Source organism: Rhea pennata, chromosome 3, assembly GCF_028389875.1.
Source record: "Rhea pennata isolate bPtePen1 chromosome 3, bPtePen1.pri, whole genome shotgun sequence".
Classification (NCBI taxonomy): Eukaryota; Metazoa; Chordata; class Aves; order Rheiformes; family Rheidae; genus Rhea; species Rhea pennata.
In genome coordinates, this window is record NC_084665.1 from 90,713,465 (window position 1) to 90,729,020 (window position 15,556).

General features: G+C 37.4%; 1 protein-coding gene across 4 annotated transcripts in view; it reads left to right on the forward strand.

Moving 5' to 3' along the window:
• SNX14 (sorting nexin 14) overlaps positions 1 to 15,556 on the forward strand; it is a 59,724-nt gene that overhangs the window by 8,869 nt on the left and 35,299 nt on the right. For all 4 annotated transcript variants that reach the window (XM_062572787.1, XM_062572788.1, XM_062572789.1 and 1 more), the window contains exons 5-9: positions 79 to 122; positions 8,205 to 8,292; positions 12,091 to 12,175; positions 14,089 to 14,245; positions 14,976 to 15,051. In XM_062572787.1, the coding sequence (XP_062428771.1) occupies positions 79 to 122; positions 8,205 to 8,292; positions 12,091 to 12,175; positions 14,089 to 14,245; positions 14,976 to 15,051 (450 nt within the window). The remainder of the gene's footprint in view (positions 1 to 78; positions 123 to 8,204; positions 8,293 to 12,090; positions 12,176 to 14,088; positions 14,246 to 14,975; positions 15,052 to 15,556) is intronic.

Here is a 15,556-nt window from a genome sequence, read left to right on the forward strand (position 1 = left end):
TTGTTTTGTTTTAATACTTCTAACAAGGATTTGTGATAAATTTCATTTTTATAATGTTACTGTTTTTGTTCTGCACAGGTGCTTGAGCTGGTGCTGGAAAACTTCATTTATCCATGGTACAGGTATGAGCTTTCCATAGAAGTTACTGTTTTTGAATAACATAGGCCTCACTCAGTACACTGTTCTAGAAAGAAACATCTGAAAACAAGCATTTCTTTTTAAATAAAACATAAAGCATTCCTTTAAGTATATAAATTTCATCATGTCAGTGCCTCTTATTTGCAGTAGAACAAATTTTTTATGATTTATAAATGGTAGCGATTGTTCTGAAATTTGTATTTGATACTAAAAACACTTCTAGATTATTTCTTTTTCATATATGCATTTCCTAATAACTCTTACTTGGAGATATGCGTGGCTTGCTTAAACCCTGTGTGAAAGCTCAAAAATATATATATATATATATATATATATATATATATCCGGATCAGAGACAATCTTCTGATCTTTCCCATATTTTTTTATTTTATCTTAAACTGTATGATTAAGTATTTTAAAAATAAAAATTCCACTTCTAATTGATATAGAAAGACTATTCTAAATACATGTTACCTCTTTGCAGAGCAGCTGTTGATTTGCCTCATTTTAAGGTTGTGGGTAGTTAGGCTAGACTCAGTTGAGCAGTATTGTGTAAATAACTTCAAAGCAATATATAAATAAAAGATAATGACCTATATGAGTTTTTTTCTACCTTGTAATTCTATGTATTAATTAGTATTTCATAGGAAATTTTAAAAAAATCTGTTTTAACTGAACCTGCAGGGATTAATGTGTTATTTCAACATTTAAAATTAAATTTAAAATGGAATAAAACAGAAGTAAAACAACATTTTACCTTAATTCTGAATTTGACTTTTTCATTGAATGGACAGGTTCAGTTTTGTCCCTAACTCTGTGGCATCTAAAATTTCCTGGGCAGACTTTTTGCCTGACTGTTTTTTAATTGTGGCTGATCAGTGTGTGCGTCTACATCTATTTTAGTTATATGATGAGTAAATACTTTGAAGAATCTAGCTGCTTCTGCAAACAGCAGAGGGAGCTTGAGCACCGTTTATTGTGAATCATCCATTTGGAAAACTCTAGCTTTTTAACTTTCAAGTATAGAAAATTAGAGGAGTTTCGTTGAGCTGTTTGATAAAGTAACAAATGTAAGGGAGCCGTCTTCAGTATTACATAACTTCATAATTTTATAATTTCAAATTAGACAGGATTTTTTGGCTGGTGGGCAATCAATTCCAAATTTTCATGTTTTGGACTGACAGGGAAACAGGTGCTCCACATATTACATACATCCATCTCCAGGTTCCAAGCTGATGAAAGTCACTTTACTGAATCACAGAATGGTTGAGGTTGAAAGGAATCTCTGTAGATCATCTAGTCCAATGCCCCTGCTCAAGCAAGGTCACCTAGAGCACATTGCACAGGATCACATCCAGGCATGGTTTGAAGATCTCCAGGGAAGGTGACTCCACAACTCTCTGGGCAACCTATTCCAGTGCTCCGTCACTCTCACAGGAAATAAGTTTTTCCTTATATTGAAGTAGAACTTCCTGTGTTTCAGTTTGTGCCTCTTGTTCTGTCGTACGGCACCACTGAAAAGAGTCCGGACGCATCCTCTTGACACTCTCCCTTAAGGTATTTGTAGAAAGTAGGATCCTCCCTCAGTCTTCTCTTCTCCAGGCTAAGCAGGCCCAGCTCTCACAGCCTTTCCTCATAAGAGAGATGCTGCAGTTGTCTGATCATCTTCCTAGGCCTATGTGGGACTCTTGAGTAGTTCCATGTCTCCCTCGTACTGGGGAGCCCAGAACTGGACACTAGACAACTCCAGATGTGGCCAAGCATACACCATATAGTGTGTACACCGTAGTAATATGTACAATTAGCAGTGCAATGTGAAAGATACTTGGTATGGAACCAGACTGAGCCTTGCACTAACAGGTTCTGCCATATCTTACCTCCTACTGAGCTGCATGGATGTTTCTGCACTGTGTCTTTGTTTTTTCTATGGCTGCATCTCCAGATTTGAGCTAGTTCTACAAATTCCTGCCATACTGATCAGACCTAGTAAGCTTTCTGTGAACCTGAAATACTAAGGAGTGCAATGAGCTACAGCACAGTATTATCTGATTAATTCTGCAGGAGGTAGCTTAGTCCTGAAAGGTTTACTAGTTTCAGCTTAAAACTAGTAATATCAGATCTGATCTCATTCCCTGTAGTGTATTTCAAATGTTTCTGTGCTTTCCCATAATTCCATGAAGAGCAGTGCAGGGAGGCCTAAACTATGTGTGTATGTAGCTACTTGAGGTTTGTCCTATAGAGTATTTTAGTTCTGGCTTTTTCCATAGGGGTGGCTACACTGTTTGCTTATCTGTTCTGACTCTGGAGAAAGGATAGCTGCATTCATGAAATGTTGTTTCTGAACTAAAGAAACCTCACTGATCCCAGCTAATTCTTCACAGAGCCAGATCAGAAACCTCTTCATCCAGACTGTGCTTAGCTAGCTATGTGGGTAGTAACCGCCAGCAGGCAAGCCAGACTTACGAGATTAGGCTGATAAAAGACTGTTTTTGCTGCTTTCCTTTTTAGAGATGTCTGGGCACAGTTCTTTATACCAGCTGACCCACTTTCAAGTGAATGCAATGGCTTATGCAGACTTTTTTCTTTTTCCCCTAATGTTCTGCAAACTGATGCTGTCTTGTAGCATGCAGCAGTGTGTCTGACCTAGAAGCACAGTGTGTGTGATGCTTACAAGGAATCGTTGTCATGAGATAAAATCATAGAATTTACTGCTCCAGAAATAAAGTGCTGTGAGCAGGGAAACACTATGTATTTTAAGTTTTTCATCTGTACACTGTGTTAGTATTTGTGATACTTTATTAGCAGGTTAAAATTTAGAAATTACTGAGAATAAATTCATATTAGCTTAGGGGAATAGAGATTAGTAAGTAAAATGTAGTGACGTATGTACTTACATCTACATGTATTTCTGGTTTGGTATTTTTTCAAAGAATTTGTACCAGTCTACCAGTCATATTTCAATTTAGTTTTTTTAAAAAGTTTCCAATTATATAAGAAAAAATAGTGTATAGTTGTAAGTAATCAGTTTGCAGAGCTACAAAATAGCAGACTGAGTCGATTGCTTATACGTATGCTATACAAAAAGACTAGGTAATATCTTATTTATACCAACTTATATTTCATTTTAAATAGACGAGTTTAAAATTTGAATCATTCCTTTGTGCCTACTGAGTTTTTTGGCCATTGGTGCCACTGCAACAACAATTCTCTGAATTCTAATGTAATATGGGTAATTGCCACATTTTTGTAATGTATTACTCTGAAACCTTTTCCTTGATGGTGACTAAAAACCCTGATTCTAGACATGGAATTGCTTCTATTTTAAATGAAAGTAATATAATTTAAAAATCAAGAGTTGTGGTGAATTACAAACCATAGCCTTACGTTTTTTTTCATCTTGCAGCTTATTTTCTTATGAAATTTGGCCAACTCAAAGATTAATTGTCAGATTAAAAAATCCCTCCAGTATTTGTACATGATTTCACTTATAGTAGATCCCATAAGACTTTGCATGCAATAGCAGTTGGGTGTATCTTTTTTGAGACATTTGACTCAGTACCTGTTTAAAATTAACTGATCAAGCCTTTTTATTTTAGCAGATACCTCCATTATACTTACTGTTGTGTTTTTAAGTTCTTCCTTAAAAATTCTGGCAAAATGCAGCCAATTTTTAAAATGTTTCCAAGCAAGTTGTTTTGACATTCCATTGTGTCACTAGAGATTTGGGATTTTACAGGTTCTTGATGTTCTTTTAACCAGTCTTTAGTCTGCTACTGATTAAAAGAATGTCTCTATAAAGTACGTGTCATGAAGTCTTGTCCAAGTAGAATTAGCCAAAATGCTGGTTGTCAAGTGTCAATAAAATAACAACTTCTTGGTCCAAATTACTTCACGTATCTTATTCACTGTCAGATATTAATAATACAACTGTACGATTTGTTTGCTAATCCCTTGGCTCCCTTCGATAGGGTAGAACAGTATTTGCTAACCATTTTGCTTCCAAAATGTCAGCTGTTTATCTTAAACCAAACCAAACTGCCTCCTACAGTATTCTTGTCCGCTTTGATTTGCAGTGAGATGATGGTTGTATCCCATACAGGAAGCAGGCTGCTCTCTTTGAGGTGTTTTTTTTATGCACCTCTGAGATGGTGGAGTTCAGGATCCGGCAGGAAAGAAGTAAGGCAACAAGCAGGATTGCAACCCTAGACTTCAGGAGAGCGGACTTTGGGCTCTTCAGAGACCTAATTGGTGGAGTCTCATGGGTTAAGGCCCTAGAAGGAAGGGGGGTCCAGGACAGCTGGCTACTATTCAGACATCACTTCCTCCAAGCTCAAGAGCGGTGCATCCCTATGAGTAAAAGGTGCAGCAAGAGGGGCAGGAGACCTGCATGGATGAGCAAGGAGCTCTTGGCCAAATTCAGAAAGAAGAAGAAAAAACGCAGACTGTGGAAGAGGGACCAGGCTACTTGGGAGAATTATAGGAATGCAGCCAGAGTATGTAGAGATGCAGCAAGGAAGGCTAAGGCCCAGTTGTAATTGAGTCTGGCAAGGGATGTTAAGGACAACAGGAAGGGCGGCTTCAAATACATTAGCAGCAAGAGGAGGACTAGGGAAAATGTGGGCCCACTACTGAATGGGGCGGTGGCCCTGGTGACGGAGGATGCAGAGAAGGCAGAATTACTGAATGCCTTCTTTGCTTCAGTCTTTGCTGCTAAGGGCAGCCCTCAGGAATCCCAGAGCTTGCACATGAGGGAGAAAGTCCAGAGAAGGGAAGACTTTCCTTTGGTTGAGGAGGATAGGATTAGAGACCTTCTGGGCAGCCTAGACATCCACAGATCCATGGGCCCGGATGAGATGCACCCACGGGTCCTGAGGGAGCTGGCAGATGTTGTTGCCAGGCTGCTCTCCATCATCTTGGAAAGGTCCTGGAGAACTGGAGAGGTGCCTGAGGACTGGAAGAAAGCCAGTGTCACTCCAGTCTTCAAGAAGGGCAAGAAGGAGGACCCAGGAAACTATAGGCCGGTCAGCCTCACCTCACCTCCATCCCTGAAAAGACAATGGAACAGCTCATTCTGGATGTCATCTCCAGACATATGGAGGAAAAGAAGGTGATCAGGAGTAGCCAGGATGGATTCACCATGGGGAAATCCTGCTTAACCAGTCTTACAGCCTTCTATGATGGAGTGACTGGCTGGGTAGATGAGGAGAGAGCAGTGAACATTGTGCACCTTGACTTCAGCAAGGCTTTTGACACTGTCTCCCATAACATCCTCCTAGAGAAACTCAGGAAGTGTGGGTTAGACGAGTGGAGAGTGAGGTGGATTGAGAACTGGCTGAAAGGCAGAGCTCAGAGAGGGTCGTCATCAGTGGCGTGGAGTCTAGTTGGAGGCCTGTGGCTAGTGGCACCCCCAGGGCTCAGGACTGGCTCCCATCCTGTTCAACTTCTTCATCAGTGACCTGGATGAGGGGACAGAGTGCCTCCTCAGCAAGTTTGCTGATGATCCCAAGCTGGGAGGAGTGGCTGATACACCTGAGGGCTGTGCTGCCAGTCAGAGAGACCTGGCCAGTGAGAGCTGGGCGGAGAGGAACCTCCTGAGGTTCAACTAGGCTAAGTGCAGAGTCCTGCACCTAGGGAAGAGTAACCCTAGGCACCAGTACAGGCTGGGGCTGACCTTCTGGAGAGCAGCTCTGCAGAGAAGGACCTGGGAGTGCTGGTGGATGACAGATTGACCATGAGCCAGCAATGTGGCCAAGAAGGCTAATGGTCTCCTGGGGTGCATTGGTAAGTGTGTTGCGAGCAGGTCGAGGGAGGTGATCCTGCCCCTTACTCAGCCCTGGGGAGGCCTCATCTGGAGTACTGTGTCCAGTTCTGGGCTCCCCACTACAAGAGAGACATGGAGCTACTGGAGAGAGGCAGCATAGGGCTATGAAGATGATCAGAGGGCTGGAGCACCAGCCCTATGAGGAACGGCTGCGAGAGCTGGGCCTCTTCAGCCCGGGGAAGAGAAGACTGAGGAGGGATCTTATCAGTGTGTACAAGTACCTGAAGGGAGGGTGTCAAGGGGACGGGGACAAACTCTTTTCAGCTACCCCATGTGACAGGACAAGAGGCAATGGGCAGAAACTGAAGCACAGGAAGTTCTGCCTGACCGTGAGGGGGAATGTCTTCACTGTGAGAGTGACGGAGCACTGGCACAGGTTGCCCAGAGAGGTTGTGGAGTCTCCTTCTCTGGAGATCTTCAAGGCCTGCCTGGATGCAACCCTGTCTTAACATGCTCTATGTGACCCTGCTGAGCAGGGGGATTGGACTAGATGATCTCCAGAGGTCCCTTCTCAACCTTACTGATTCTGTGAATCTATTCAATTAGTTATATACCTTCATGATCAGGTCACCAGTGTCTGTAGCTAACAGTTCACCTTCAATATGCGTTTGGGTGCTATGTAACCCAGGCTAACACTGCTTTAAAAAAAATGGATGCTTGATAATATAATATGTTATGGGCATAAAATAAGTATTTTTCAAACATATTGTTGTATCTTGCACTGAACTTTTTTAAATATAAATGACAGTTGCATTTAATACAAATAAAGCTCATATATTATTGAAAGCTATAATGGCTTTTACATGTGGTCATTAGCCAAAGCAGGATCTAGCTTTCTTTGGTGTATCATTGCTCAGCTATTATAATACAATTTTATCAATAACTTTACTCATATTCTAATGTCCATATAGACTTAAATGCTGGTACATCTTTTTCTTTCTGTTGCATATTGAAGAATACTATCGTCTCTTTTTTCACTCAATTTAGTTGCATTTAAGACTTAAATATACCTGCCATTTTTATTTAGTTTATTGAAAACAACATAGAGTTAGGTGTTCTTCTATCCTTAATCAACTTAAAATATTTTTTTACATGATTTCATGATTTTCCACTGAAAATGCTGTGTTGCCGCAGTTGGAAGCTGGAAAGCCAGATTATGAGTTAGATGATATTTTAACTCCGTGATTTGGTAGTCTGTTTCAAATTCTTTAATTTTATTTATTTCCAAGCACTAACCATGTTAAATAATTTCAAATCTCTTCCAGTCAGCTATAGGTTGAGATTCTCTTTCTTTCTTTGAGTAGTAAAGAGTTTTACAGCTTTGTAAAATGAAACTTTTCAAGAAGTAAATATTGTCATTAACATATTTTAATTTTAATATATACAGACCAACTTTTACCAGTTTCCTGTGCTTTCTTTTTTCTTTTTTTTTTTTTTTTTTTTTTTTCCTTCTAGGAAATGGGCATTTCTATTTAGACTAGAAATAGACCCAAATTTTTTTGGAGGGGCAGGAGGGAACGGGGGAGGAAATGTGTTGTGAAGTGGCCTCCAAGAATTGGAACGTGTTGGATAAAGTACTGGTATAAGTTTTCTATTGGAAGAAGCTCACCTGAAATACTAGGGATGTATTCCATTTCTTTGAAAGTTAGATGAGAAACTATCAACTTTGTAATAAAGCTTAAACAAAAAATAAAGTTAACGTAGCCAAATCCATACCTAAAACAAAATTATTTGAAATCTTGGAATACTGAAGGTCCTGGAATAGGTATTATGGAAAATCCAATTTTGACTAGCTTAGTTGTAATACATGCTTGCAGTACTACTTTTTTCCAAAGGCCTTGCAGTTATTAATTCAGACTCACTACATGACACTGAATGAGGAAACAGTCATTGTTTTCATATATGTAGAAACTGAGTTAGATAATATCACTTTGTCAAAGTTATGCAGATGTTTATTAATAGAGCATAAATCAGTATATAATTGCAAGTTACGTTCAGACATTCTTCTTAAGCCATTGCTGCATGTGCAGACCTACTGGGAATGCTATGTATTTTTTGTTTTTGCTCAGATTGGTCACTCTCTGGCCTCACTCAGTGGTTTTCATTTTGATAAATGTGTGTTGAAATGTCACAACTGAATGTTCTTATTCCAGCTTTTAGGAGTACTGGATGTGTTGTGGTTGGATTAATATACAAATAATATTTTCTTCTGTTTTCTTACATGACTTGTTTTATACCTCTGCAGAAATATTACTGATGATGAATCCTCTGTAGATGAACTGAGAGGCACGCTGCGTTTTTTTGTATCTGTATTAGTTCGGAGAATTCACAAGGTAAAGTGGCTTAGAAGTATTAACTTTTTTTTTCCATTTGAAATAACATTGCTAGCTAAATGATTCTTTAATCCTTTTTTAAATTATGATTTTAAAAACAATGTTTTAGCCAGTGTAGGCAGTTTTCTAAAAAGTTTCCTCTTTGTGCTCATCTATGCCCTCCTTTTGCACCTTAATCTGTTCCTGGTTGTAAACTGTCTTTGAAGATTCTTGTAAGTGAAGATCTTTCTGATAGCAGTGCAAGGCATTTTTAAAATCTTGGAATGGTCTTCTAGATGTCTATTAGTGCCTTAATCCAAGTAGAAATAATTTTGAGAATTACAGAAAAGAATTATTGGACCATGTTTAAAAGTGTATGTGTCTTCATGGCTTCTTGCTGTCTGGATTCTTTGAATGCAGTCAAGGTCGTTATATTGTTTATAAATCAGAGATTGTAAGTAAGTGAATAGCTTGCTGTAGGAATTAGAATAGATATGAGTCATATGCTAACCTGGTTCTTACAAAAAGTTCTAAAAACTAGATTTTAAAGATGTAAGTTAGCTGTTAACTGTGTTTAATATATTAGAACATACACCATGATGATCTCTGCTAAAGTGCATCAAGCCTGTTTTACAGGAATTGCTTCTAAATTTCTGGCTGTTCTAAGCAGGAAAAGATGATAACTCAGTTTCCAGATTTACTCAGTGTTGGCCTCTCTGTTGGAACTGCTACCATAAGTGTGTGTGTTTGTGACTTTTTTTTCCCCTCCTTAGTAACAGCAATATTTCCTGATCTACAAGTTGTAAATGTACTCTATCATGACTGATTAATAGCCTGATTCTGTTCTTGCTGTCTATCAAATCCAGATGACTTTATTGTAATTCAACCGTGTTGCTTTTAAAGCTAATGTGTAGGAAAATTAGTAAATGTTCTGGGTAGTGCAGACATTATGGAGGTGTGAAACCAAAGTAAATCTGCCAAAGTGAAAGTACAGATCAAGTCCTAAAATTTAATTTGTAGTTGTAATGCATACAGTTGATACTTGAAATGTTTGTAAATCTATTGTTAATCCAGAAAATAAGGATGTTGGGACTATGCCTCCTTTACTGATCTTGTAATAAGGTATCAATTCTGTTGTCTTAGATGAACTGTATCATTTTTTACCATCCAGTGTGAATTTAAACAAAGTAATAATTTTCTGTATTTGCCTTGGTCAGTAGCAAAATATAAATAATATATTCAGTTTTGTATATCTGGCTAGAGAATATAGGCAACAACAATTCAAAGACATTCTAACTGTGAAGGTATTAAACACTGTTGGGGGAGCTACAAAAACATAAAGAATATCACTAAAGTGCATTTCTCATTACAGATAGGTTTATTTGTATACATGCTACGTAATATTTATTTTGTCTCTTTGTATCAAGTGCTATAAACATTTCAGACAACATGGTACTCATAACAACCTCGTATTTTGGAACAGAGCTGAAATTTGGTATGCTCCATCCACCTTGCAATAGAATGTGGTGTCTCGTGCTATACTATATTTTTCAGCCCATACCTTTTCTGCTCAGCTAAAGTGTTTGTATGCATGCGCATACTCCCACTACACAGATTGAGACAGCCTGAATTAATAGCTATGATGCATATACTAATGAAAATATGCTTAGAAATGAGACTAGATGTGCAAGTCAAAGAATCTATCCTTATTGATTAAGACTTAAAATTACAAACTTTTTCAGAGAAAAAAAATCTTTGGGGGGATTATTTGTTTCCGACAGTTTCTTTTCTTTTCTTTTTCTTTTCTTTTCTGCCTAGGCAGCCACTTTTTTTTTCCTTTTTTTCTTTTTCTTTTTGAGGTGCGGTTGTTTGAAAAAAGTAACAAGCACTTAAGATCAGTCTACTCTTAAATATCATTAAAATGCAGATCCGCTTCCTCCCCACTGTGTGCTTCAACCTATTCTAGAATTTTCTTGCTGTGGCCGTGTCTGAGTTTGGTATGTTTAGTTAAGGGAAAGTGAAGGGGTTTTGCTTTGTAAGTTGTAGTATGGATGGCCCTGAATTTGATTTCTTTTTTTTGTTTGTTTCTTTTAATGAAAAGATAGGTTCTAGCATAATGTCGATAAAAATTTACTTGCTGTGCTCTTGGACTTACTATACAAGAATACATACTCCTTTCTCCCTGAGTTTCATAACAAACTTCCTCTTTATTAAATCTAGCGCTGATATGTCGGTCCCAAATGACAGGAGTTTGCATTGATGGAAAAAAGACTCCTACTTTTTTGCTTACAAACTGGAGCTGACCTTAATTTAATTACTTATAGGCAGTTGTAGTCTGTACTACTTGCTTGTCTGAGCTGACGAGATAGTAGCTGTACATCTCAAATACTACAGGAGACTATGCAGAAATAGATGCTATTCAACTTATATGAAAGCATAGAAACAGTTCTCTGGGCTGTGGTGGCCTTTGCAGTTATACCTTTTCCTTACTTTTCTGGCAAGACATAAATTTGTGCTTCTGTTTTGGTACTTAAGGTCTTTATTAGGCTTGATCTTGATGAGGGATAAACTATTAGGAAAGAAACTTGTCCAGAAGTCTTAGGTTTTGAATACTTAAAATTGATTGTTTCTACTCCTCTGAGACATCTTTTGTTCTTGCTTGAAGTAGAGGGCGTGCAATGTGTAACTCTGTTTCAAGATAATTTTCTATGCAAACTCATACATATGGGAGGGAATGGCTTGAAACTGTACAGGCTAGGGATGGACTGGCTGGGGAGCAGCTCTGCTGAGAAGGACCTAGGTCTCAGAGTGGACAACAACCTGAACATGAGCAAGCAGTTTGCATTGGCAGCGAAGATGACCAATAATATTCTGGGCTGTATTAAGAGATGCAGATCCAGTCTATTGAGATTTGGCACTCTTTAGACTACTGGAGCACTTGATCTGTCAGGAGATGACCGTCTCCATCTTTGTAGGTTTTCAGGACACAGCTGGATACAGCTCTGATTTCAGGCTGTATCCCTAGTAACCTTGTAGCCCTGGTTTGATCTTGCATCTGACCCTGTTTTGGGCAAGAGGTTAGACTAGAGACCTTCAGAGGTCCCTTTGCACCTGAGTTATTCCATACTTCTTTCATTTTCACAACCAAGGAAAGTATAAACACAGGAACATAGCTAATATCTTTGATTAAATAATACATAAAGAAAGCATACAAATAAGTTACATTTTGTTTTTTATAAGGACCATGTGATGTGCATGTAGTAGTGTTGTTGGCACTAACAGTGGTCCTGACTTAGTAACTCAAGAATTCTCTCTTGGTTCTTCTGCCATCATCTGGGTTGAGACATGTCCACCTATACATGGACAGAGAGGAGGGTTTCATTTTGTTGTTTGTTCTTATTGAGATATGATTCTTGATGGTAAGGTACACAAGGGCTAGAAGCAAAATGTAATTAACTTGCTTTTGTGAGCGGTCAAATCTTCATGTAGAACTAGGCTTCATTTACACTGACTTAGGAATCAAGCTGTATTACTGTATTACTGTATTACTTGCAATGGAAGAATTGCAGTGCGAACCAGTGAACAATAAATGTGTTAACAATTCAGTTTATGACACTTAGTTGCAAATACTGTTGTATATCTTGCTCAGAAAATGAGTATATTGTCACTTTTTCTAACGAATTAGTTTTTTGTTTCTAGAGGGTTAATTTTATGATTAGAATGGGGTCATATAATCAAATTAATATGTCTAGAAGTTGTTTTCTTGAATAAATTTGGGTGAAAAAATAAAACAATTGCTGTTTTGAAACTTCTCTTTAGGTGGATGTCCCAACTGTTGTAACAAAGAAAATGCTCAAGGCAGCAATGAAACACATAGAAGTAATAGCTAAAGCCAGACAGAAAGGTATGTAAAGTCATAATGCTTTATCAGTTTAAAATGGCAAGTTTATTTCTGTATGTTTGTCATTGTATTTGCTTAATCTTTTCATGCTTTCCATTCATTTGTCTTCTGGAGAGTGCAGAGACAAATAAGGAAAAAGTTATGATACAAATAACCTTGTCTGTTTTGAAGTTCAGCATTCAGATATCTCCAGAACTTTGGAATACGTTTTTTTTTTTTTTTTTTTCCCCTCTGCATGGTAAGCAGGAACATGTTTTTCTTGTCTTTTCAGAGCAATCAAGATCACCTTGCAATGTTTCTTGAAGTTTTTCCTCTGTATTCTAGATGAGCAATTATAATTGAAAGGATTTGCCTGTCTGTACCTAATAAACATACTGACCTGTTTAGTTCATACTGAACTGGATGTTTCACATCCATGAGTTACTAAATCTTAAAAAGAGTGTGATTAGGGTTATTGAAGAATTGCTGGAGAAACATTAGATGCTGAGAGCAGTACCTGTAGGCACAGCTGCAAAAGTGACATACCGGCATTTAGATAGTTCTTCTTCAAAAGAAGTTCTACTCATTTAAACAGCACAGGAAGTAAAGGAAGTTTATTTAACACTCCCCCCCCACCCCCGCAAAAAAAAAAAAAAAAAAAAAAAAAAAGAATGCAAATGTTTAATTTGACACAGGCTCTGATACTTCTGTAGAATTCCAGTTGTATACAAACTAAAATGTTTCTGATTTGATGACACTGATATGAGCAGCTAGTGGAGTTCATTGTATTGAAAAGTTATGATTATGTTTCTAAACAATGGTGAGATTTCGAGTAGTAGCACATTTATTCCTTATCTAAAATAAGAATATTTTCACAAGTCTAATATAGAAAATATATTAAAACTGCACATTGAAAGAAAATTTGCAAAATAGTACATTTGCTGTTGGAAAATTAGTTATCTTGATATTGCCCCCCCCCACAACACACACATATACTGGCTATATTCCACCACACTATCTACTAAATCTGCTTTTGTTCAGCTTTAAGAAGAGATGTTTACTTTCACTGGAGTCGTGAACTTTTCTTCCCCATCCTCAAAATGCCTTCTCGATATACACCATTCAAAGTGTCATCTTAATATACACAAATACATGTTATTTGATGTTTGGAAATTACACTGATCATATAAGTAGTGGGTATGAATAATGAGACATACTGTGAGCAAATTAGATCATCTTTTCATTACACAGCAAAAAGTTCAAGATACTAGATATCTTGCTGTGCTATTTATGTCAGATTTCATTCTTTCTGATTTCTGTTGAGAGTTGGAAACTTTTTTTCCCATTTTTTCTTTCTAGTAGCAAAGAACTGTATTTTCAATACATAACATCAAAAATATATTCTTCAGTGATTTCAAGGAACAGACTTGCTCCCTGAGGGCAAGTATACGAAGTGGCAGCTGAAAGTGACCTCTTGCAACAGAGCTTTCTAGCAAGTGTTGTTAAAACAGCCACCCGTTGTAGATGGTTCAGAGGTAGCTTTCAGGCCTTGCAATATGTAAAAGCCCAATAAATTGTAGACTAAGGAGAAGCTCAGGTAAAAGCAAGCAGAGGCAGACTTTGGAAACGCAGGTCTTTAGAAGAGTCAAAATACTGAGTTCTTCAATAATTATGAATAAAAAACATTCTGGAAACTCTACAAATTACAGCTATTTGGTGAAAGAATTCTTATTTCTGTGTGAGACTTAATTTTTACATAGCCAGACTTCAAGGCTAAGCCAAGGTAGTTTTTTGAAGTTACTACATTGTAATTCTTTGGCAGTTGTACATGGCTTTATGGTAAAAGTATTAACTTCTTGACACAAAATGAAAAGCAGTCTTCTGTTTTGCAATAAGAAAAAACTGGAACAAGTTGTAATTCTGTCTTTTAATCACAGTGAAAAATGCAGAATTTTTACAGCAAGCTGCTTTAGAAGAATATGGACCAGAACTCCATGTTGCTTTGAGAAGTCGAAGAGATGAACTTCACTACTTAAGAAAACTTACTGAACTTCTTTTTCCTTACATTTTGCCCCCAAAGTCAACAGAATGCAGGTATAAAAAGTATTTAGAGTGGTATTTTTAAAAATATCTGCATATGCAGTGCTATCATCTTGGAGAGTGAAAGAATCCTTAATTTGATTTTTTTTTTTCCTGTAAAATGAAGCAAATAAAGAGTATACTTAATGGTGAACCCCTGCCTAGATTTCTCACTGGCTTTGTTCCCTGTTGGTTTTGATATATTGTGTATACATAGGCCTACCTTCAAGCCCGAGAGAACTGTGGGAGTACATTGAGGTAGATGGTTCAAAGGAGTTCAGCTCTAAACATGTCAGAACAAGGACTGTTGGGTGTCCCTGGCCATACTTACATCCTGTCTTTAAACTGTACTGCCACCTTCTCTTCTGTGTTGGAAGTTCCATTCTGTGTAATGCTGGTATTGAGTGTTTACTCCTTTTGTATAATAGTTTGTTAGGGGTAATCCTTGCTAGAGAATAGGAGGCCAGAATGCTAGTTTTCTTCTAGGTGTGTACAGTTTTCTCCATCTTTTCCTTTTGGTTACATGTTCAAGGTTAGTGTTAGCTTTTTGTATATTAGTTTTTTTTTTCTTCTTTTTTTTTGATCAGTCTCAAAAGTATTTGGGCACACTTAAGGTATTATTAAACACTAAAATATACTTTGGAGTAAAATATAATGGCATCATCATTTAATTCCCTTAATTATGTAAGCTACTAGGTTGCTATCAGAGTACTAACTTTTTTTTTTTTTTTTTTTTTTCCCTCAGATCCTTGACACTTCTTATAAGAGAGATACTGCCTGGTTCTGTTTTCCTTCCCTCTATGGATTTCTTAGCTGATCCTGTAAGACTCTGGAGCACAGGCATTTCAGTATTGCTATTTTCCTCCTAAGCAAACAGTATGTTGTGGTAAAGCAAATGGTGTACAATGGCTTATTTGCTGTAGCTTGGACTAAGTAAAAGAAGAAGAAACATTGTGCCCTCCTCCCCCCGCCCCTTTTTTTTAAGTTATGCATTGTAACTTGGTTTGAGTGCTTAACTAACCAAACTGATTGAAAATACAGTCTTAGCATGATCTCTTTAGAGTGTTTTTAATAAAAGATTACAATTCCCATAAAATGGGAGAATGCTGCACTAATATAAGCACCTTCATGATGATATAACTACACTTAAACAAGGGCTCAGCTTAACTGTAGCTGTATTTTTATAGCAATCTAAGTAAACTAGCTTTTTTTTGTTGCTGTATGAAACCAACTATTTTGTCCTTAACTATGCCAAAAATAAGGCATTTATTTCTAAATATAGAATACAGTCATTTTTGATATTTTTATGAATGCTTTTTAATAGGT